Source organism: Colossoma macropomum, unplaced genomic scaffold (assembly GCF_904425465.1).
Source record: "Colossoma macropomum unplaced genomic scaffold, Colossoma_macropomum, whole genome shotgun sequence".
NCBI lineage: Eukaryota > Metazoa > Chordata > Actinopteri > Characiformes > Serrasalmidae > Colossoma > Colossoma macropomum.
The window spans coordinates 6003666-6029517 of record NW_023494810.1 but is presented as its reverse complement, the minus strand read 5'-3'; the positions used below and the strand labels follow the sequence as shown (position 1 = coordinate 6029517).

At 40.5% G+C, this 25852-nt stretch overlaps 1 protein-coding gene across 2 annotated transcripts in view; it reads left to right on the top strand.

Annotated features, from left to right (window-relative positions):
* The first annotated feature begins 1015 nt into the window (after positions 1-1015).
* trim62.1 (tripartite motif containing 62, tandem duplicate 1) overlaps positions 1016-25852 on the top strand; it is a 44520-nt gene continuing 19683 nt past the window's right edge. The window contains exons 1-2 of one of the 2 annotated variants that reach the window (XM_036559102.1): positions 1016-1210; positions 1929-2519. In XM_036559102.1, coding sequence (XP_036414995.1) covers positions 2106-2519 — 414 coding nt within the window. In that variant the 5' untranslated portion in view covers positions 1016-1210; positions 1929-2105. Of the gene's footprint in view, positions 1215-1928; positions 2520-25852 lie in introns of both variants that reach the window. The other variant, XM_036559103.1, reaches the window with a different exon arrangement.

The following is a 25852-nucleotide window of genomic DNA, read 5'->3' as shown; positions in this document are numbered from 1 at the left end:
AGATTTTTCAAACTTGCTGCAAAATTTTATCATTAAACTGTAAACAAAGTCATTCAGAGTGATTTGATATGAAACGGTTCATTGCAGAGTGAAGAAAAACTGGCCTAGGTTCCTCTACAGTGGTGGTAATGGGAACCAGAGGTCAGTGTTTACAACTGAAACATTTTATTTACTATCCAAAACCACCAGTGAACCTACAGGTGTGTTATAAGTTTTTATATGTATTGTTGATATTTTTAATCATGGTAAACTAGTGATAAATCTGGAAAATAAAAGTTTTCTATGGGACTACTTTGCCTTACAACGCCCTGTATGTACCTCTCCGCCATGGATTAATTCAAAATTGTGTTTTAGGCCAAAACTTTATCTCAAAACTACCGTAAAACAACGCATTGGCACATTAGTAACCACTCTATGTAATAACCTTCTTTGAGGGAGCTTTAAGAAGCACTAAACTCTCCAGACGTTTGGTTCCTATCAGCACCACTGTGAACAACTCTAGTAGGACGCATTTCACATCAAACCAACGTGAATTACTTATCTTAACTATTTAATTATGTGGATTTTTTTTACACATCAGTAGAATTTAAACTCGCTTTTTTATCTTTATTTTTATCTGCGTTCATGTCAATCAGCGCTGCACTGTTGTCATAGGTAGCGTATAACAAACATCACCTTCACTTAGTTCCGTTTACGAAAATACCGATAGTGACTTCTCATTTTAGGACCGTGGAAAAGGACGGTGCATATGGAATCATACCATTAGTGCGCCAGAGGTGATTCACTCCCCCCTGTTTGTTTGTTTGTGATAAACATCCTCCACAAATTGGAAAAGCAAATATGTTTTGGTCACTTGAAGGGAAATTTCTACGATACTGTTGAATAATATCAAATGACGGGAACGTCAAAGTCATTTACCGGTTGCTCTTGCTTCGTGTGACTCCCCTCTGAACTGAGTTGGTTTGCGCCGTTGCTGTGCTCTGCTCCTCCCTGGACACCGTTGCGATCAGTCGGGGATTTGAGGAGCGGCGAGAGAGGAGAGCTCTTCACTCAGCTGGCTGACAGGCTGGAGTTGTCCGAAATAATTAATTGTAAGAACAACCCTGTCGTGTGAATACGCGGACGGGAGCTTCTTCAAGATACACAAAGTACCAGGACCGTGAAGAACAAGCCAGCCGACCGTTAACGGTGTCTTTTCAGCGAGGTGGCGGTGGGTATGTCTCTCGCAGCTAGCCGTGTTTACACATTAGCTAGCTAGCGACTAAACTAGCTGGCCAGCTAATTAGTTAGCGAGCTACTCAACCGGGTTTGAAGCACAAAGAAAAAAATACCATGCCAAGAAATTAAGACACCCTTCTGCACCCACAGAGGCTTGTCTTAACTTCTCTGTAGTTAGTCGTCAATGACATACAGCGGGTATGACGATAAGGATAAAGCGCAGATGTGTCGGCGAGCTTGTGGATAGAGGAGCAGGTCTCATAGCTGACGTTGGCTGCCTAACCAACCCGTGTAACGTTAAATGATATCTATGCGGTTCAAGCACAGCCCCAGTTCTGGTTAGAAATTCTGTTCATTCTTTCCACTCGATGCTGACAGTCTTTGCCGAGTGACTTTTTCAGCACTTCGTGCGAGCTGGCCAACATAAGCGCTTCCTGGATTTTGTCATCCCATATAGTAAAAATGAAAGTGATAAGAGTCATGGATAGATTTGATCTGCTCTGTCGATACTCCTACGTCTTGGTTCCTCCTTTTTGCCTTCCTTGTCAGCAAGCCAGCTGAAGTTTTGTGGTGTATAAGTGGGAGAATCTGTCAGTTTTGGGTTTGGCTTCTTAAGAAGTCTTAAGATTCTGAATGTTTTTAGCTTTGAATGTACGTTGCAACACACCACAACTTTGTTTTTTGTGTCTCTTCTGCACCTTTTTTAACAGAACATCCCCAAGAACTGGAAGCAGAACCTCTAAAGAACCCAAAGGAGTAAGACTGGGGCTCAGACTGAAGAAGCTGTCGGAACATTTTTAGCAGAACGTTGCCTCCAACATAAATCTAGCGAAACACTGCTATTGCTTTCAGGTATCTGAATCCTGCATGTAGTGGCCCCACCATACATGCAAATGGCTTGTTGTCTGAAGGACGAGCTCCTGTGTTCCATCTGCCTGAGTATTTACCAAGACCCGGTGAGTTTCGGTTGCGAGCACTACTTCTGCCGAAAGTGCATCACAGAGCATTGGAACAGACAGGAGCACCACGGGACACGAGACTGTCCTGAGTGCAGGAGGACCTTCACAGACCCACTTCTCTCGCCAAGCCTCAAGCTCTCCAACATCGTGGAGAGGTACTCAGCTTTCCCGCTGGACGCCATCCTCAATGCCCAGAGGAGCTCCTACCCGTGCAAGGACCACGAGAAGGTCAAGCTCTTCTGCCTCAGCGACAAGAGCCTGGTTTGCTTCTTCTGCGACGAGCCTGCCTTACACGAGCAGCACCAGGTGACCACCATCGATGAAGCCTATGAGGAAATACAGGTCAGTTCTCCTCCTCCGCAAAGATAATTATCACTGAAAAAGCAGTACCAATGTGAGGGCTAGTTTTGTTATGCCATTCAGCTGGCATGTTTAGTGGATGTGGAAAGATCGTGAGTGACCAAGGTCTTCAGAGTAGGCTAGACACACTCCCAGAATCAAAATTGAGCCACGTATAACACGATTGTCAGAGATTCTGGGTTCCAGGGTTACTGGGGGAAAAAAAAGCAGCTGTTCAATTCAGCTTCTTCTCTGTCAATATACTGTTTCCATGATACAGCAGAGGTGGAGCGTTGAATTACTTTCTTGTAAGGTAAGAAAATGATGTCAGAAATTCAGTCAACTTTTATAATTTTACTCCAAGCCACCATAGAAAAGGGTGTTGTTGGGTTAAGTACGGCTCTCACTGGATTGATTAATTGATTCATTCAAGCATTCATTCATGCATTCATTTATTTAGGCCTCTATTTGATTTTAAACCCAGTGTGGAAGTAGCCAACAAAGCAAGTTCCTCCCATGTACATTCAGGCAGGCGTAGGCCTAAACCTCTATTAGTTACTGACCACACAGCATTGCTGTTTCCTTAGCATGTTCAAAGGAAATGCAGTAGTTTACACTCAAATAAAAAAGACGCTTCGGGATCTCTGTAAAGAGAGGACACATGAGTTCAGCTTGTGTACTCCAAGGTAATACTTTTACAGGGAGTGATACGTCATCTATGACGATATACCGGTATTGATGTCACACAAAAATATGACTTATAGTTTTATTGATGAGTAACTAAAATGGTTAACTGCAGTGATTTTTACTGGTTGCTTCAGGTTATTTTGAAAAAAACGAAATATATAGTAAGTTTTCACTAAATTCTGTTTGGTTAATAATTATTGTTTATAATGCTGTTCCCTTTGGTGTCATTTTAAGAGAAGCAGAACAGAAGAAAACATCACAACCAAATCAAGCTATGCAAGGTTTGTAAAACATTATTTAAGCACAGAGTTGCAGAACTCAGGATAGGCCTGTTGCAATCATAACTCTTAGCTGGTGATGAATTGCCATATAAATAATTACAATTAAAGGGGAACTCCCACTGATTTTGTAAAATTTCCAGAGTCAGAATTGTTCACCGTTATAGTACTAGGAACCAGATGTCTGACGGACTTAATGGCTCTAAAAGCTACATCCTGTTAAGTTATTACACAAAACTGTTATGAATGCACGGCTTGATACCTGAGACATTGCTTTGTGATAGTTTTGTTATAAAGTTTTGACCCAAACGTATTTTTAGTATAAGTCTTTACTCCAGGATTAGCCACGGCTGTTTAACACAGCTAATGCCAGCGATGGCTTTTGTTTGCAGTTTATTTTTACAGTTTTCTTACCTAATTTGGAAGATGGTAGATGATGCGGAGGACTTCACAGAGGTCTGTTTCCAAAATACTGTAGATTATTATTATAATTATTATTTTACCATTATCAGCGTGACATGCAAAAACTTACAAGACACACGTAAGTTCACTGGTCATTTTGGATACCAGATAAAATGGTGATATTTGTAATATACACATGGACGTCTGGTTCCTAGTGCTACAATGGCGAAACAATTTTGACTCTGTAAACTTCTGTAGAAAGGCACATTTCCCACCAAACTACTCTGAATGATTTTGTTTACATCTAAACCATTAAATGATTGATTCATTTTGGACAATCGATGGAGTTCCCTTTTATTATGAAAGTACAAGCCAAATTGGCTGATTCCTTTTAGATATTCATACTGACTAGCTCCCTGGTGATGTACACAGCTCGAGCTCAGTTAAACAACCATCACTCACCACAGCTCTCTGAAGGTGTTATAGAACCATTCAGGAGTATTGCTGTTCTTTGTAAAACCCAAGAAAACACACTTAATTCACATTTTGTTTGCTGCATCCTAAACATGTAATTACTATCAGGCCCTCATGTAATAATTATGAAAGACTTAACTCTGGAACAGGTACACCAACTTTATCAATGCTAACTTATCATTTGGTGCAGTGACACCATAATGGAAGATAATGTTGATACTAGGAACACAGTATCAGTCATGGGCTGGAGGTTAGGGAACCAGCATTGTGACCGGAAGGTCGCTGGTTTGATCCCCTGAGCTGACAGTACGTGTGAAAAAAGGCCCTTAAGCAAGGCACCTAACCCCCAACTGCTCTCCGGGTGCTGTGGATAGGGCTGCCCACCACTCTGGGCAGGTGTGCTCACTGCCCCCTAGTGTGTATGTGGTGTTTCACTGCACGGATGGGTTAAATGCGGAGGTGAAATATCCCCAGTGTGGGACTAATAAGGGTCACTTAATCTTAACTTAATCATAATCTTAATACTGATGGGGGGGCTTCTGAAATCATCTCACGGAAGAGTGTTCAAGTTACGACATTACATACATTGATTTTAAAATAAAGGCAATACATTTGCAAAATGCTAAGGCTCCTACTACTGGCTCTGGCATCTAGAGTATGACGTTATCACTTGACAGCAACATTATGTATGTTTTTTCCAAAAAAATCTCAATTTTTCCAAGGAAAAGACCACATAACTGTTAGACTTAGTTTGTTTGCTTCCAGCTTGAAGCATGATAAGAGGTATGATAAGAAATCTTGGGCTCTTATGGGCAACACTAACATTTTGTATGCTATGTCCTTATGTAAGGTTTTGTCCTTTAACTTATGTTTCTCTTGTTAGAGAATTGAGCTCCTAGTAAAAGAAATGAGGCTTCTCAGAATCGCTGTTTCCAGTGGAGGCAGCATGTGCCTCAGGCTCTTTGACTCATATAACTAATATGCATAGGCAGGGTTTGGAATTGCTTTTTAGGCTGATCATCTCTGCTGTTTTTATTACACTGCCAGCAAATGATGCAACTTCCTTTACAGTATATGAAATGCATACATCACTACAGCCGTGCGGAATATAACCTGATTCGTCTAATGCGGATTCTCGTTGCTTTGGCTGTTCCTGAGAATATTCACACTCACTTTATTGGAACTAGCTGTGATGGAAAGAATTCTGATGAGTAGGGTCAGAGGGACTGGCATAACATAAAATTAAATCATCATGACCTAATTTGGAACACGAACACGCTGTGGCAGTGGAAATGATCAGTATAGAGAGAGAGAGAGGTTGGATGAAATCTGGAAACAGGATGTTTTGAGCTGTGCAAGCAAAGTGCTTCTGAAGCTGTTGGAGGTGAACCAAGTGATATTCAAATTTTAAGGAGTTTGAAGCAGCATTTTTATTCACAGGGATTTCTGAGTGGTGTGTGTGTGTGTGTGTGTGTGTGTGTGTGTGTGTGTGTGTGTGTGTGTGTAGATGAGTTTCTGATCCCTCACATCTCCTAGCGTTCACATGACGTCGTAGAAGAAATTGTTGTGTGCGGCAGATGTGACTGCACACGACTGACGGTGGCATGCAGGGCATGTAAATGTTGCCGTGGCGTTAGCATTACTGGAATAGCAGTAGCGTTCATGCCTGTGTGCGGAACGTTGACGTTTGTCGTTATTTTGTTTTAAAATAATTGAACACGTGCTAACATTTCAGTTTGTTAAAGTTCAGGTTTCTGTTATACACGAACATGTTACGCCTTCAAGCATTGCCATCGTACGTCTACCATCATATTAATATAATCTGTGTGGTGTATCTGTGCCGTCTGGCAATTAAAGTGGTCAAAACCGTACTTTAAAAATGCATTAGAAACATTTACAGGGTCATTTTTGTTTCTACTTTCTTTTGTTAATCCTTGTGTGGTGTTGATGTGTTTGTTACTCAGTGGTCTGGTGGACACACCGCATTATTGTTTTTTAGGTCAATACAGCCATAACAATTTATGTAAAAATACCAGATGTTTAAAATATCACAAGTGTGCAGCACAGGGTTCTCCTTTAGCAGCTGTAGCCAGTCAGCAGCCTGTCCATGTTGCCCACCCTCACACACACACACACATACAAACACATACACACACAGACACACACACACACTATCAGCAGGCCATGTAGGAGGAGAACAGAGTGGAGGACACAGCACCTCCACACTTTTATTCCCCGCTGGTTCACCCAACACCACATGTGTAATATAAATGTGTGGGGGGTGAACAGAGTGAAGACACTGAAAATGGGTTATTTTATATGTTCTTCAGAAAAAATGAGCAGAAGCCAAAGAATCTGGGGTTGAAATAATAATAAATCACATCATTTTTTCTTTTGGTTAAAAGTGAAAACAGGTCCTACAGACCTGAACACCACATAAGGGTTAAGGAACATAACAGGACTGTCGTACACTGTTGCATACAACCAATCAGCATACAAATTACTAACACGTACTAGGATAGGAGTAGACTAGGGAATATATAGCTGTGAAATCAAAATCTTTAAACCGCTTTTGTCAGTTGGCTGACAAACCAATAAAATGGTCCAAAAATCTCATTATTTTCTTCTCTTTAACAGAAGTTTTGTAGGTATGAGTTTCTGTTCCAACAGCAGGGATATATTGTTCAGTAGTGTCATGTTGTTTCGTTCATGCTCTCATTTTTCTTTTAAACTGGACGTGCAGTTTTGAACTTCATGTCAGGCAAATCTCCCTACAAGCTTGTTCTTTAATCTCTCATTAGCACTTTCCAAGTGCCCAACTTTGACAGCAAACAACACCAGGCCCAAATCGCACGTCTGCCATGCAAAATGGAAGTGTGAAATATGTCCGAACGCGTGTAACCTCGATGAAGAATTAATTGGAGCAACATGCCACAGTTGTCAGATAATTTGCAGCGCTCTCTTTGGAGACCCACTCTAAAGGGAGATTTATGGAGCACTTGTTTCCTTTCCCCTGCTTTTGAGACGCTCAAGCCAGGGGACTGGGCTCTTTTACAGCACTTCAGAGGGCTCAAAGGTAGGCACTGAGGGCCTTCATCAGAAACAAACATTCCCCATGAGGAACCGGGCACACGCTAATGCCAAGTGTGTACTTTAAACCACAAAGAGCTGATTGCCAGGGAATTCCTGAACAGCTCTTGGCTGCTAATGAAACTGTTTATCTTCTGCAAAGTCCCTTCTGCATAACAGAGTGTTGAGATCTGAACGCTTAAAGTTTTAAGCGCAGTTTCATAAGATATGAAGTTATAATGGTCTGTAAGTCTGATTCAGAGCTTATCCTTTGCTGTACTGTTCTGTTCCCATCAGATGAACGGTGTCTTAACATGCATCGCATTTCCATGGAGATGTTTTGCATTTTTGAAGGTTTTTGTGCATGACGCAAACGTTGAATAATTGAAAATATGGTTCTTGCTTCTCTTTCCCAACTTTAATTTACACAACATGACACGATGTTCTCTTCATAGTGCTTTTATGAGTGCATAAGTGATGATTAGCATTGGGGCATAGATAATGTGTCTTCTTCTGAGGTAATTTAGACACTCAGGCTGTTGCTGACCTTACAGAGAAATGGTTTTGCTTTAGACTTAAACTGAATTTTGTCAGCTTTAGATTTTTGGTTGTTTACCAGTGTTATATTTTAGAAAATAGCCTAGCTCAGGCTTTTTCTTATGATGTAGCCCAATATGGAGGCTGACTCAGATAACATTTGAGTGGGTATGTGTAAAAGATATTTTATGTGACTCAGAAGTACTTTGGCCCACACAGTCAGTGGTACACTTGATGATTGTCTAAAGTGTGAGTGTTCAGTAAAATGTTAGTGTGGCATTTGTTTGGTTTGCGCACAGATTCGCAGATTTATTTACTTATTGTCCATGTTGAATGTCCTTTACAATACCATGACGCTGTAGTCTGCAACTATGGCTGGATTGCATGCCTTTTGTTCCGTGGACTGGGTCTGTGCCAGAGAACTCAAAGCAGTGTTTCTCAGTCCGTTCATTCCACTCCTGAGGCTTTTTTTGCCTGCTTTTAATGAACACTATCTGAATGGTTGCTGTAGTCATGTCATGGATTTGCCTTTGGGCAGGAAAGTTCTTTAGGCTAGCAGGCGAAATCTGTTCAAACTATTTAAATCTGAGGTGCAATTAGTGGTTTGGTGCAATTAAAAAATACTTTTCTCAATTCTTAGGTGACCCACATGCACTGCTGACTGTAGGGAAGCCCACCCGGGATCATTTTAGATTTCAGCAGGTGTCAAGGCTCATCTGAGGCCTCTTGTTAGATGTGGACTCTCAGGGGGGGTGACTGAGTAAAGCCTTGGCTGATATCAAGGGCAAGGAGAGTATCTGTATTACCCACTTGCTACCCAAGGAAAAAAATCTCACCCTCTCCCTTTTCCATTCTTAGGCCCAGTTCCATTTCACCCCTTGCCCCTACCACTTAGCCTTTAGCCCTGTGTTTTGTGCGTTCACGTCTAGGGGTAGGGGGTCCCAATTTTTGTTGAGGTAGAGGGGTAGGGCGAAGTGTTAAGGCTACATGGAGGCACACACCAAACAGAGTGTTATGAGAAAAAAAGAAAAACCGGCGAGATGGCTGAACAAGAGAACAAAGAAACCCACAAAGTGAGAATTTTCTCAGTTAAAAAATTATGATAACCATTGTATTATCTTAGTTTAATGTCATTTCAATCTATTATGGTTGTTTTCTTCATAAGAAGCATAAAAAATCGCTAATGGTATGCTAATGTCTCGGTAGCTAGCTAGCTAACTTTCCCGTTCCACCTTAAATAGTCCAGCAGTTCTGACGCCTGAAGCGCCAGAATGTAACTGCTGCACCATTTGGAACGGGAAAATTCAAACAAGAAACTGGTAAATTGCTGACTTCAGCTTTGTATCAACAAAGAATTAGGGATGGGCAATAATAAATAATTGCCCCCCCCCTTTGAAAACATATGATGTAATCGTAACTAAAACTTAAACTAACTTAAAACTAAAATGTAACTAAAGCCCAGCAGTGAGGAGCTGAACTTTACCCTCTTCTGCTATCACTGAAATCGGGCCTGGTCGCCTACAGAGCAGCGCTTAGTAGCCTGATAATAAAGTAAGTTTATTTATTTATTTATTTATTTATTTATTTTTATTTGAGGGTCCCATTTCGTACGGCAAGATTTCAACCCCTACCCCTTGTAACTCAGTTCGGGGTAAAATGAAGAAGTGGGATTGGGCCTTACTCTGTCTGAAGGATGTCTGTCTGCCTGTTTCTGTCTGTCTGTTTTACTCTCTGTACCTGTAATGATTCCTTTAGATATCAGACATCTTGGCTCTTTCAGGAGGTTGTTCAGAAACCAGAGGAAGGCTCTTGGCTGCAAAAACGGGCTGTCAGGAAGAGAAATAAAAGACAAGGAGACTGTTCCATCATGTCCACTGATCCCTGCCAGGTGGAGAGCGATGATTTAAGTGGAAAGACAGCTTAGTGTGTCTGCTTCCATTTCACAGGGCCTGAAGTTTGCTTTTTTTGTGTTTACTGCAACGCTTTCATAAACAAAGCTGCTTTTTGTTTCTACCATTGTGACTGTGACTTTCTGGTATGTTAATTGTTGGGACTGAAAATTGTTGGTGTGTTTATACCTAGATGAGTTTTTCGCAAGGCTGCTGACACAGTCCAACTCCACACCAGCCTAATTTGAGTTGTTGTCAGCCCCCCCTACACCCCCTCTTATGTGCACAGCATGCACTTGTGACTGATAAGTATGTGCTGGCACCTACTCTGCTTGGCCACACAACACCGAGATCCGGATTTTGCTTGTCACAGTACATGCTCTCAGTGGTCTGGTTGTGTAATCTCCTTAACTTTGCATGTCACTCCTTTGACCTCTCAGACTCTGGATGTTGTAACTGCTGTTGCAGGGTCTTTCTGCATCCTCGTTCTCTTTTCCCCTTCTTTCCCTCAGGTGCCTGGGCTACTTCTCTAATGCACTTAAACAGCTATCAGTCCACTGACTTTTGCTAAACCCTTTCTGCTCATGCTTTCCCCTCTCTCTTTCTCTCGCTCTCTGTTCTGATATAAGTACTAAAGAGATAGAAGAGGATAGGAGAGGATTTGTGTAGTGCTCTGCTGTTTGCTTCAGGGAAGAGAGGGATTTTAGTGCAAACTAATGCACTTTGATTCCTAAGGGAGCTCAGCTTTTCTTAATGTCCCTCATGTGGACTGCCAACAGTTGTGAGGCACTTGCAATCTTGTGCTTGTAGATGAAATTTTTTATCTTCTGGAAATTTTGTGCTTTATGTTTATTTAGCTAAAAAGGGGTGCTCAGTTGAGAGAGCACCTCAGTTCAATATCATTTCTTAGTTTCAACTTTTGATATGTTGTCTTTATACTATTTTCAATTAAATATAGAGTTGAAATGATTTGCACATCATTGCATTTTGTCTTTATTTGCATTTTGCACAGCGTCCCAACTTTTTTATGTTTCATCTTCCATACGGTTGCAGACGGCTGCAATGTACCCAGTTTCCACCTCTACGCCTTTGTTGTCGGACATGAGTGCTATAGAACTTCCTGTTAAGGTGAATTTATATTAGCCTCAGAGAATGTGCTCATATTACATTGCTGGGAAATAATTTATATTTTTGTGTCTTATTCAAGTGTTTGAATTGCCAACCAGATATTTGAAGCTTATCTAATTGAATTGTATAAGTAAAAATGGTTTTAATAATAGATTAAACTGATCATATTTAGACCCTAAGCCTGTGTTCTTATCCAGAATGCAACGTCTGCACAATGATGGATCAGTGTCATGTTTTCAAGCCACACCCAGTTGTACCCCTTCACTGACCTGCAACACAGTGTTTCTTGTACATTTTTCAAGCAGTTAGGTTTTCCTGCCCACAAGGTCGTATTACGAACCAGTCTTTAATTATAATCTCAGCTGTCATGTAGCCAACATGACATGGCAGCACTGAAGGTCAAAAAGAGCCTGCTTATGTGTGACGCCTGAGGGAGCGCTTTCTGCTCCGTTTGTTATTAGATAGTGCTTAAAAAGAAAGGAGAAGCACTAAAGAACTCACTGAGTTCTCTACCATCATTGGGTTTCATTTCATGCGAAGACTCAGTGAATTCTGGATAATCTTTTGGGGACATTTGGTGGGGTAATTGCAGGGTATCTGTTTGCACTTTGTCTCAGAGGCCCTAAGGTTAGTCTTAGTTCTGAGGACGAGGAATCATCTTGTGAGTCTGCACTGAAGTTAGATTCATCTCCCGACCTGTCGAAAACAACCAGGAATGAACTCTTAGAGCAGTGACAAAGTAAAATAATCACAGTATCATAAGATTGTCACTTGATCTTGCAGTTCAGCCTGTTATTCTTTAGTACTCCTGTATCATAGCCGTGTTTAATTTAGCCAGTGCCGTTAGGCAAGGCTGCAAATGATTTAAGTGTCTGACATTTCATTAAAATTATGGCATTGTATCATCCTTACCTTTGGGTTGCTTGGGAACATTCAGCTGTTTAGCTGCATTTAACTCTTTTTGTTGTTTAACTGTTTCTGTGTCTAAAAATAAAATTTAATTTTGTTGTTACAAACTTGACGGTCTCCAGAAGTTTGTCAGGGGAAGATGATTCAGGAGTCCTTAAGTATTCAGGAGTGAATACTTGCCATGGCTTATCTCTTACATTTTATGTACCAAGTTTGTGCAGCAAAAATTGCTTAAAATAAATAGATACAGTACATGTCCAAACGTTTGTCAGCACCTTTTCGTTTAACATTTCTTCAGAAATCAAGAGTATTAATAGGGAGTTTTTAGGGGGCCTTTTTGCTGCAGTAACAGCCTCAAATATTATGATAAAGCTTTACACTACACTGTTAGAAATAAAGGTTCTGTGCATTTTTTGTTCATCAGGTTACAAACAGTGTAAATGTTCTGTCAAAGGTGCAACAGCGATTTTAAGGTCCAGTTCTGTAGCTTAAGTAAGTTTTTCCAGGTGAAAAGTTTGTATTTGTACCTTTTCATAACTGAATGTAACAGAACAATAAAATAAAAAGCCTGGAGACGAGACGGGGTGTGTGGACGCAGTACAGCTTACAAAATATCATTTCAGTGGATTATGGTACAGATATGTTCCCTGACTAAAGGTACTGAGATGTATCCTTGAGGGAACCACCCCAGCGACAGTTTACTACCTTTATTTCTGAGAGTGTAGATGTTGGAACATTGCTGTGAAGACCTGATTTGCATTTAACTACAAGAGTGTTAGTGAGGTCAAGTACTGATGTTGGATGATTCGTTCTGGATCATAAGCATCACTCCAACTCATCTCAGAGATATTGGATGGAGCTCCATCACTCCAGAGAACGCAGTTCCCCTGCTCCACCGTCCAATACTGGGGGGCTTTATATCCCTCTAGCTGACACCTGGCATTGAGTGTGGTGAGCTTGGGCTCAGGTATGGCTCCTGTTCTGTTATCAGTGTCTTACTTTACAGATGTTACAAGTTGTGGTCAGCTATGGGTATAGAATTTAGAAGGAGTGTCTGGACACACGGTGCCTTTGAGCTGAGTGTGTCCACCTGGATTTGATAGCAGTTTGCTGTATGAGCGCCTCTTTGTCCTATCGGCATGGTGTTACTGCTGCAGTTATGAGGCAGACATTTTCAAGGGCATCTGTGCCAAACTTATCTCGTTTGGCTTGACTCATGTTTGCTTGCTCTCCCTCCCCTGGTGTTCCCTACGCCGCCTCACGTTTCTTGTTACGATTCCCTTCTGTCTCCTGCTGCATGCTATTACAGAAGGTTGATTTTTCGGGTATGCTAACCAAAAGGCCTGGTGCTGGTGGTCAGTGGGGAACTGGGCAGCAAGCTCACGCTCATACGCTCATGCTGAAGCAGCCATAAAGAAGAGCGGTCATGTTATATTAGACGCATTACAGGCTTTACATGCTTGGCTGGATGCCCAATACAGGGTGACAAAGCATACTGCGAACGTTTTCGCGTGCAGCCTGGTGTTTAATGAGGCAACGAGTGAAACTTTTTCTAACAGCAGCCTTGCAGAGAGAAGAGAGTCCTGTATTCATTTGGGCAGAAATACACACAGGGGGATGAGAAATGGTCATTCCCATTTATTACAGAGGAAAGCAGGAGTGCTGAGAGCTGTCACGATGCTGTCACAGAATGGCATTCATCTCCCGAGCATAGCTTGTGTCTTCGGGCAGATGTTTCTTCACCTGCTGTGCATGAAACACTGCGGTACCTGTGAGTTTTCTAGCACATTACTCTGCCTCTGTGTGCATGAAAGCTTGCTCTATGCCATATTATTTACTGTCAACCAGTGACAGATAATTGAACTAAAAAACATCCATTTTAATATGCAGTGAATTCATATTTTGATCGCTATTCACGTAACTTAAATATCTCCTTTTAATGTGAAGAGCTGTAACATAAAATTACTTCTATCAGAAACTGATACAGCTTGGTGACTAACATTTTCTAACGTAATATGAGCTTTAGTGATTTCTGTAAGGGTAGCATCAGCTCAGTCTGACAAATCACTTACAGTATGAACTGTGTGTCGTCAGGGAGGACCAGTATGGAGGGAAAGTCACTGATGGTTCTGCTGCTTCAGAATCAATGCTAGCATATTTTGTTGTGGTCAAAGGTGACATTGTGAGCCTTTAGAAAGCTAAAGCCGGGGTTACACTGCACAACCTTTACTCCGATTTAGCTCTGATTCTAAGTCTGGCTGAGTCTGAGCTGGTCGGCTCTACTCTGGAGATTTTTGGGTCGGTCGGAGTCGACAGTTGGAGAGAGAATTGGGTCGTGTTTGAGGGGCGCAGACTCATATTTTTGGCCTCTCGATCGGGTTTCAGAGCAGTCGGAGTTTATCAAACGTTTGATTTTTTTTCAGCCCGACTCTGAGTGTAATCTAGTGTAAACTGGTCAGCGACTCAATCTGAACCGACTCCTCCAACAGCCAATGAAAATTGAGTGTGAATGAAAAAAATACAAGTAAAAAATGGTGAAGTCACTCACATGTGGAGCGAAGCTTTTTAATGAGCTTTAGGCACAAGCACAATTGAGTTTATGTATGTTTAAAACTCTAAAAAATAGCAAACTGATCACACTTTTAAATCAGTGAGCCTCACTTAAACACGTTTACTTGCTGCATCTTTACTGTGTCGGCGCAAACGGCAGAGAAAACAGCAGCACCAGCTCTAACTTTGTTTATTTAGGTCTTCTGGTAACTGGAGAACACAAGAGATTGCGCGGGTTCAGTGAGTTCCTTTCGGTTCAGCAGCAGCTTAAAAGTTAAGTAAAATGTGATCCCTAATCGTTCGGTGTCTGATCCCTAATATTTTAGTTGTCAAAAAAAATCTGCAAAAAAAGTCGGATAGTGTGAGATGCCCGTGTCTTTTTATAATCTGTTCAGACTTTAAAGGTTGTGTAGTGAACCCAAGGTTTAAGTCAGACGTGAGTATGTTGTATGTGACTAGCTTTCATTTTAAGACAGTGCTTCCACACGTTCTTTTTTTGTTTAACTTTCAGCTCTTCTCCTTCGATAGCGACAGCACTAGAATTGAAGATGAAGTTGTCCACTCACTCTCGGTTGGACCACAAAAAAATCGGCAACGGATTTTTTTTCAACAACATTATCGATAATATCAAATAATTGTTTCAGCCCTAATAAGCGGTTTATAGAAAGTGGGTGTGATTTGTTGTCTTTGTCCTCTTTTGAAAAGTGCAGTAATTAATTTGTAGTGAATTACTACAAATAATCATACAAGTAGAACGTGATGAAATTGTTGACGTCATCACTGCCAGTGTACCATTCACTGGTGAGAAACTAGGGATGCACAATATTGTAATATTGCTGAAAAAAAAAGTTCAGCATCGGACAGATTGTTTAGATTTGACTACTATTTCAAACCATTATTTGATGATTAATTGCACTCTGGATTATGCTAAATTGTCTTGATTGTGATCGTTTTAAAGCATTTGTAACCCTGTTATATTTCTCTGTAATGCTAGTCCAGGTAGCTTTAGTCCCACTTTCTGTATGTTTTAAATGTTAACGTTGCAGATATGTACTCTATAAATATTGGATAGTAGCATCGGCCCGCAATTCTTTTTGCTTCCCCGAAAATTTTTTTGGAAAAACTGAGTTTTGGGCTGAAATCTGAGTTTATATGTTACCTCTTTGTTGTGGACACTTCCTGTACACCCATTCGCTCTATCCTCGCGCTTTGTTTGCATGGGTAGGGATGGGAGATGTGGTTAACATTCCAACATTGTACTTTATCTTTTGCAATTTTAAAGACGTCAGAAATTTTGGAGGTATTGCTTTGGATCTGAAATAGTTCAGACAGCGTCCAGCTTATTTATGCAAGACCCTGAACTTTGGGTACTTCCACAGAAATACATTGTCTTTTTTCCCCTTTAAAGTATTAGAAATCTTTGAACAGCTTGACCTACATATTAGTGGCTCTGGGCCTTTCTGCATTCCAAAATTGTAAATGGATTAAAGTGCTTTTGCTGGGGAAACTTCCGAAGATTTATTGCTAGGTTCCATATTTCCATAGAAATGAGTTCTTTCATGTTGGAGTCATGTTTGGCGAGAGTGTCAGCTGGATGTAGTTGCTGAGAGAGTGCTTTGTTTGCAGTGGAACCAGTCTGATGGGAGACTGCACAGTACTTTAGTGTTGACTGGTTTCCCCCCTGAGGGAAGAGGATTTGTCAGTCATCTCGAGGAGAGAAAGTGGAAGTCGTCGATTGATACCTAAGCCTTTAAAAATGGACTATGGGTGAACCGCTGATACCCGTTTCTGATGGGTCACTAGAGGGAGGGGCTTAAGAGGGATAAATCTTTCAGTTATTAGTTCACTTCACTGATGATGAGCTTTATTCAATGACAAGAAACTTTTGACACTGTGACAAGACACATACTCCTCCACATATGGCTAAATTAATGAAATGCCCAACTGACAAAGTGCTGCTTAAGTAAACTACTGCTTAAACTGAAACTTGCAAATTGAGTGACTGTTAACGTGCAGAGACTGCTTATTAGCATTTAGTCAGGGAATTCTCAGTGGTTCTGCCTGTCATGCTAGCAGTGGCAGTGATTATTCACCACTATCTGGAAGTTACCTGTCCCAAAGAATATAAAACAGGCCAATCATACTCGTATTCAAATGTGCCTTTAGCGTGAATTCTCCCTGTAATGCCATGAAAAAGTGACTCACTCCTTTCCTGGTTTTCTCTGTTGTTGCACATTATGTCACAGTGAATGCCTATAGATCTTTAAGCCAGTTTGTTATATTTCACAAAGAGACCCTTTTCCAACATAAAATACCTTTTTAAATGATTATTTTGTACATTTAAGGTTTTCAAACATGCAGATCGCCCGTGTGAAAAAGTAATTGCCCCCTCAAGGAGTGTCTGTTCAACAAATTAACCAAATTTGAGCTGAACAGGTTTCCAGGACGTCACCGAACCACAGTGAGAGCCATTATCTACAAACTGAGAACCCTAGGAACACTGGTAAATCTTCCCAGGAGTGGCTGGCCTGTCAAAAATTCCCCAAGGCGCAGTGGCAGATCGTCTAGGAAGTCCTCAAAGATTCCAGGAAACCTTTATCGCTACTTCCAGGAACTGCAGGTCTCTCTAACTTCAGCATTCTCTATAAAGTGAAAAGCACCTGAATCTGAAGCACCTAAGCCTTCTGGTATAATGTTCTATAGACAGACCAGTTCAAAGTATAACTTTTTGGACAACACAGATCTCTTTATATCTGAGGTAAAGCGTGTTCTGTATTTCACAATAGGAACATCGTACCAACATTCAATGTGGGGAGGTGATTATTGAAGGAGCTGCAAATTCTATTCTGTATCAGAGAATTCTAAAGAAGAGAGTCTGTTCATCTGTCTGGGAAACATAATCAGGTTATCCAGTAATCAAATAACAGACAGTATTCAACAACAATAATAGTAATGATCCAAAACAGAAAAGCAAATCCACATCTTAATAGCTGAAAAGTGGCCATGTCTGAGTCCTGACTTGAACTTGAAGACACTGAACCCTTAAATGAGCAGATCATGCTCAAAAACCTACCTGTATATCTCAGTTAAAGAGGGTGACGTAAGGCTGATATCAAATTACAGGAAATTTGGTTTGCAGTTCTTGCTGCTTAAGGTCATGAAACTTATTAAGTTATTTGAAGTAATTTTGAGGGGGCTTTTTCCATACAGGTGATTTACATGTTGGATATCTTTAACCCTTAAATAAATGAAATAATAATTAAAAATGTGCTTTGTGTTTTAAAAGATTCTTTTTTGTCTAAGTTTACATTTTGTTTAACAATATAAAAGCATTTTCAGTAGGCATTGTCTTAGTCCCACCGATATTTTGTACAAACTAAAGGAGATAAAAGGCATAATAATGTCATTTCCTCTTAAAGTTGTGACATAAGTTTTGGTTTATCTGTTAAAAAACCTTTTCCATCTCTAATTTTGTAGCAACTTATGTACCCTTGACTTCCCAGATATTTTTCCTAGCCTACTTGTTTTATAAATGTTTATTTTATATTCTACATGTTTTATTATTATTATTATTATTATTATTGTTGTTCCATATGAACTGTTGCAAACAAACACCTTGCTGTTTGTTTGTTGTAAAAGGCACATGAGGGAAATCTGTCACATGACACTAAATTTATGCAGAAATACATTATGTTTTCAGAAAATTACATTTCCAGTAGGCGTGTAGGTTTGTGCAACATTTCAGGTCTTAACAAATAATTTAAACAAACTAGATAAACAGGAAAAAGTGTATTCAACATTAATAAAACATTACCAACATGTTTCCATAGCTTACATCAAGTTTTTATGAACATTAAAACGTTTACCGCAAAAAATATTTTGGATGGAAATGTAACCTGTGACCAGTAAGCAATAATAGGAAAATGAGGAAGGGGCAAATACTTTTTCACAGCACTGCATGACCGTGAATAAAAGAATACATTTCTGTCGGAATATTGATGTATGAAGTGAACTTCTTACACTTTTCACACATGTTGGTCAAGTAGATTCGCAAATATGTATTGATCCCCTTTCAGTTCAGTTCATTTGTTTCATAATTATTATTTATTTCATGTGGCTTATTTAATAGTTTTTTTGTAGAATTTCATTAGCAAATGAGTGTGAGTGTAGGAAAACAGTAGCTGCCTGCATATTTTATTTGATTGTCATTTGAGCTGCTGTTCCACAAAGTCAGGTTAGGTATTTGCATTAAAAGAAACATCATTATTTCTCCAAGGTTCATTGATTGAATTTTATATTAAGGTAGAATCCACACAAAACACAACCACAGTACCGTGCAGTGTTTGTCTTTAGGCCGTTGATACAAGGAAATCTGCAAGAATCATTTTCATCGCATTAAGAGAATTAATGAATTGTTACCATCCCTACTAATCTCACTCTGTTGATGCTCTTTGACTAGAGGCAGTGATGACAGGCGTGGACCCCTTGTTAAACCCCAGGCCTGGGAGCTGCTCACCCCTGATTAGGTGGGAGAATTAGCACAGATTACTGACCATTGTTCTCAGGCTGGAGCTAGACTGGGATGTAATCTCCTCTAATTCCTCTGTGCAAAGGAGCAGGAAGCTGTATGTGATTTACTCCCGATGATTCAATTAGACAGGCACTCTTTGCTGGCCTCCTCTGGCGCGTCTTTGCGTGGCTGTGCAGCGTCTCTGCTTCCTTACCAGGGGCCCTGCAATTCAAAGTGTTGAAGCGACCAGATATTGCTCTGTGCCATCAGTCATGTCCGTATTACCCTTGGGATGGCTCACCACTGCAGCAGACCTTCTCTGATGCTGCTACGTCAGAGGGAAATAAAGCTTTGGCTGGCCAGGCTGCCTGCAGTGACCTAAACGGGTCTGGCCCATGCCTGCTTTTCATCTGTGACCTGCTACCCCCTCATTGCTCCCTCGTTGCTCCTCTGCATCCTCTGACCTGTCGGGAGTCCAGGCTCACATTACTTCAATTTGTCGACTATGAATTATTGAGTTGATAGCTCGCTCCTGAGTTCTCTAGAGGAATGCATTTTCACCTTTGTAAACGTGACCCTATGAAAGAGCGAGAGAGAAAGAACGCACCTCTGTATTAGACAAAAACACAGTTATACATCTCTCACAGTTATTTAGCAATGTTTCACATTAAAGATAGGTATGGATAATTAACCATGAATTGGTGTAAATTGTGGTTTTGGGCTTTGCAATTAATTGTGAAGTGGTGCAATTAACACATTTTTCAGTAAAATGCTCTTTCTCTATACTGTAATTAACATGTCTAGTTAAAGCTGCTGTAGTCCTACATTAAATGTACAGTTCATAGGGATTTTAATTTTAAGCTGTGAATATACCACTCTTATGTATTTGCGATTCTGTGTTGTGTTGCATTGCAGAGGTTTGCATGAAGTCTGCCATATTTTAGTTTCACAGACTGCAACTTCAACAGGTGCAGTTTTCTGCTGTTTATGATCAAGTTTAGTATGTACAGATCACCACCAATGCTTGGTACAAGTTGCTTTCGTAATATTGGTTAAAAAAGATAAGAATAAAGGCGACATTCACATTACCAGGCTGAAGTGGCACAAATCTGATTTTCTGCCCTAATTTGACTCAGGTCTGATGTTTTCAGGGCTGTGTGGACACAAATCTGATCTTTTCAAATCTGACCTGAGCCACTTTCATATGTGTCTTAGATTGGATACGTATAGGATTCGTGGCTATGCGACCTTAATGTGACGCTCAGATCGGAATTCATGAGCTTTTTTTCCACTGCGCGTGCGCCATCATTCAGCGTTACCATGGCAGCAGCGCCGAACAGACGTTAAAGCCTGTAAACGGTGGAAAAGCAGCTCATCTCACCTTTCTCACCTTCATCTCGCTCTAATAATGAAGCTGAGAGCTGATCAGAGTTATCTTCTCAGCGAAGCTCGTTCTGCTCGTTAGTTTGTGCTGATGATTAACGTGATTCATTCACGTGACGTTACTGAGTAGGATGTGCGCATGCGAGTCATTTCAGGACGCCGGTTTGTTCACATTATTGACAGATTTGAATCACTTAAACGAGTGTGAACCATTGTGTCCGAGAGATCGGATTTGAGCACAAAATCTGATTTAATCAGAGAGGCTTGTAATGTGAACGTAGCCAAAAACAAGAACACTTTTTTTCAGCCTTTTTTGAGAATTGCTGTTCAATGGGGAAAATATTACCAAGAGCAGAGATAACTTTAATGTTCAGGGCTGAGTGCTTCTTATTGGATAAAATTGATGACATCAAAAGTTTGCAAAACATCAAGCAGGCCACAGCACTCACATCTCAATTGCCTTAAAGTAAGTGTTTACCAATTAGATGAACACATTTTTATGAAAGGGTTTCACTTTGTAAGCTAATGGTTTGAAAATGTGGCAATAAATGTTCGAATGTTTTATAATTAATTGTAATTCTTCTCAGCAACCTATGGCGGCTATGATGGTGGGTACGTCCAGCAAATTTTAGGAAGAGTTTTTTAGGAACAAGTATTTTTGGTTTATTTGCATATGGTAGGCATCAGGAATTTGCGTGTTGGAGAAATACTGTCCTACAAGAACTTGCTGGCTATTCTCCAACCCATGCACTCCTTACTATATTTGCCATATTTTGCCAAAGCACTGTTTTGTATGGTGTCTTTCCTCTTGGTGAAGCCACTGACAAGCTAGAACATGGTTTGGGTTATTGGGTAAGTAGTGGTGTCAAGTCAGCACGCTAATAATGCGTTAACATGCTAAATGATTGGTCACAAATTTTTTAAGGCTGTTAATAAATTTCTAGCTTGTCTTTGAGCCGCTCATAACTTCACCCTAAAGCCCACCTGTTCACATACTGTATGTTGATATAACTGGCTCTGCAACTGTAGATCTCTGGTTCAAATACAGGTTTAAGTGACAACTTCCATTGTTTCCATCGGTTCTCTTGATAAAACCAAAAGTTATTGATGCCATGAATTTGTTTATTACTGAAGGATGTTGAGTTTGAGGTATCATTTACAAGCAAAAAGAAACAGCTGATGCCTGCAATATGAGTAATTCAGCAGACTGTGCTGGGCATTGTTCGCAGAAAAAACTGTTTTTACATAATTTACATCAGTGAGCTGCAAACTAACAAAAGCAGCAGCTATTTTCATTTTCACCCTGCGTTCATGTTATCTTGTTTGTTTTTGTATGATGAAACATGATGAAATAACCTTATTGAATTATTTAAAGTAAATAAATACATTCTGGTGAAGGTTGTTTTTGTCCGCTCATAGATATAACAAAATGCACTGCTTTTAAAATGGAACAAATCTCTCTTAAGGATCCAATAAGCAAATAAATTTGAGCAAATAAGACAAATGTGTGTAATCATAATTATCTGCATGAAAATTTTAATTAAAATTAGTTAAGTCTTTGACAGTTGTGGTAATTATGCTTTAGATGATACTGCAAATTGCATGAATTTTCATATTTTACACTCAATTTTTGTAATGGTGTGGGCAGATGATCAAACTTTTTTTAAACAAGACACAGGACTGCAATGGAGGAGAAAGAGTTATAAAGTGTTATAAAGCACAGAAAGTTAGTTTTATGTTTTTGAAATGGATCAATGCACTGGATTGATGAAATCACAGTATAGCCTTAAGAATTGACGTACAGACCACATTTGTTGTTTCATTCTCATGTCTAACCAAGTCTAAATCTCTGTCGCCAAAAAGGTGTGGATGACACGGAGAAGTATTAAATAATACAAGAAAATGATGCTAAATGATTCCAGTAGAGCTGTAAGCTCTATTTCAGTGCATTAGTAGGGAAGAATATGGTGTTCAGCTTGTACTTTTACACTGAGCACAGATTTTTATTGATTGTCTTATTATCACTCATTTGGATCTTATTGCTTCTAATTTGCGATAAGTTAATTATTTAGATACTTAAACCGTGTACAGATCTGCAGGTCATTATTTGTTGACGTGTTTCTGTTGGGATTAACAGCATGCAAAAATTTCCTATGAAACTTTCACCGCATGCAAATCATCATGCCCACACACAACCCACAACTACACTGGGTATGACACTTGCTAATCTATGCGCGTGTGGGATTTCCCACATGTTGATGCTCACAAATCAGCAAAGCATAGTTTAAATTCAGACCCATTTTTGACTGTTTAGAAGGCTCTGACTCCTACATGACCCTACTGTTGGATATTTAAGGTGACATTGACTTGTCTCCTTTTTGGCTTGTGGATACAAAGAAAATCTTTTAGTTAAGTTCTTTGGCAGACGTGATATGTCAGGGGGCTAGCTTGGCTGTTCATCTTAGCCCATGTTTTTTTTTTTTGAAACAGTAAGATGTTATCTGCTCTAAAACATATTTCCTCAGGCAATCTTTGGGCCCAACATGATGCGAATCTCTTATGAATTACTACTGGGAGTCTGATGGTAATGCACGCACAGAGACAGCTCTTTCCGTGCTGTCACGTTGCCATCCAGCCCCGACCAGCCTCAGGTGGAGCTGTTTCAGACTGCTGCACGGGTCACGGAACAGATCAGACTCTGTCTCTTTAGGTCAGTCAGTAAATGGAAGCTCTCTTGTCCATTTCTCTTTCACTCAGTGCTGTGCAAGGTAATGTTCAAGCCCATGGTCTTTTCCCCCCTTTGACCCAGCTTGAGTCCTTTTAACCGTGAAATGGCCGTAGAGTCCTCTGCTTTGTCTTAGATAATGCAGGACTGAGCTGAAAGGATGAATTCACAGGGGACACTTGAAAACAGAACCATATGACTGTGATAATGACCATTACTTCATGGGTTTCTGCCTGTCTGTTGTGTAAAAATTAAATAGAGACAGAGTATGCAGCGCATCGCACAGCTGCGTCCATGGCAGCCGAGCACACAAATAGCAAACAAATGTTGTTTTAACCCTGCATATGCCGAGGATAAAGCTGCGAGTGTTTGGATGTGTGCGTGAGCACGTGCAAGTGTATGTGCATGAGGGCTTAATCCCCGAACTGGTTCAGAGCTTTATTAGTGCGTCCAGCATCTTCATCTCCTCTCTTTTTGCTCTTCTGTTTACCGTTCTCCCGAGCGAGAGCACTAGATGATCTGGCGATATTACTGTAATTTGTATACAGTAACATACAGGCCAAACATGCTAAGTGATTCTCCATGCCGTTGCGTTTGACATTGCTTGGTTTTAAATGAACAACATTCTGAGCCTCGGGGGGGTTATTTAATCCTAAGGAGCTTTTTTTTAAGATGACATGGTTTTATATTGGGTTTTTCCATAATCCCCCAGTAAAGGATATTTTTAGTTTATTTTATGTCAGCTCACGTAGCTTTACACTGAATTTTCATTCGCCATAGCCTTGGGACCCCCGTCAATATTTCTCATTCGTTTTACCATCTGGCACTAGGTGTCTGATGTAGGCAGTAATGCAGTTTTTGTTGGCGCAAGCTGGAATGAGGGGTTGAGCATGTACGACCAGTCCAGCCAAATACTGTCAGCAAATCACAAAGATATTATGTTTGGTGTGCTGGTGTTTGTGAGATAACATATCAATCAGGTGCAGTGGTGCAAAGCCTTCTGGTGGACATTGTAGCTCTGTCCCCTCTCTACTGGTGTTTTCCAGCCCAGTGGAGCTTTTCTGACTCCTCTTGGAGACGAACTTGTGCTTGCTTTTCTCTCCACAATCAGAGTGCTGCAGAGGCCATATGTCTCTGCCTCTGCAAAGAGGTGGGTTGCAGTTGCCACAGAAGGGGCAGGTTCCTACCACCCACACATTGTTCTGCATTCAGGCAGATGATTAGATGCTTCTCTTTTTACTCTTGACACTTGAACCTCAAGGATGATTGATTATTCACAGCTCTTGGTTAATGGCTGTTTGCAGTCAGGGCTTCAACTTGTGACATCTCCTCCAGCCAACTGTATTCCAGTGTGGGAGTCGAGTCATCGGCCACCTGTTAAGTCGCCATCCGAAATAGGTCCAAGCTTGAAAGTCAGTTATAACTGATCATACATGCTTGATTGATATATCAATAGTATAGGTTATTCTGCAAATTGCAGCATGTGTTAGAAGAGCGAAACACTCTTTGTCTCTCTCTGTTATGGAAATGTAAAGGATGCCAACAGGTCTTCTCTGGCAGCATTGTGCAGGAGCAGCAGGCCATGTATACACTGTCTGCCAACACCCCAGAATTCCCTCTTCTCTGCCAAAGCAACAAGATTTTTCTCATAACTGTCATGTTGGAATTCCTGTGCTAATTAATGAGACCAGGGTTTGTATATATTAAACTTCACTGAGTGGGAACAGAGCTTGGTCCACTTTGTCTTTTGCATTGTAATAAATGTGATGAGCCTAAATTGGCACCCTTTAGCTTATGTTGCTTGGTCTGAAATCCTTCCCAAATATCTGAAATTCCTATTAGTTTTTAATGTGTTACTTTTGGTCCAGATGGAAGTTGAATGTTTGTTTTGGGCATGTGGAGTAGTCTTTGCACAGTGTTCAGTCTTCAGCTCCTGAAAAGCCAGGTTTGTGGAACATCTGGAGCCTTTTACTTTTCATTTACATTATACCTCCTGTTGTGTCTTACCCAGAGTGCGGAGTTGTCCACCTACAGAATGGAAAGCACCTATAGATTTTTCCTTCTACAGCTCCCTAGTCTATAAAATGAAATAATGTAATGTAAATAATAAAGTTTTTTTTTAGTCAGTTGAAGCCAGCAATGTTGTCAGCCATAAACTGCTCACAGACCCTCAAGGGAGATAAAGCAAGCAGGTAAGATCCAGAAGACAAATAATATTCCTGAGGCAATCTGTAGCAGTTTTACAGTCGCAGAATGCAGTCCTTTTTGACCATTGAGGTTTTTTTATTTTTTTACGATGACATCCTTGCAGTGTTGCATTGCAGCAAATATTTAACATTCTATTCATCGATTTAGGTGTATTAAACATTCTGTAACAGTATCATTGCAGTTTAGACTCCATTGTCTAGAACAACTCTTGCTTGGTGACTGACCAATTTGTTCTTGCTGCCTGCCTGTCCCTGTGGCTTCTCTTCTAATCTCCCCAATCTTCCAGCTGACATCCATCAATTAGGGAGCTGGTGAGCCTGTGTCTTCTTTCCTTGGTGAGTGCAGTAGAGTGGCAATTGAAGGGAGGTCAAGACAGGCAAGAGGATGTACTGGTTCTGTCATTGTGAAGCTGAAGCTTTCTTCATTATAGCCCTCTGACATGCAGTGTAGCCTGTCTGAGCCCGAATGCTATGGCGGTGATTGACACCAAAAGCACAACTTCCATCACCTCAGTTGCTGGGTGTCTGCATATGAGTGCTGCTTTTGTCAGCGCTTAAGTAGAGTAACAATGTAATTTGCTAATGTGA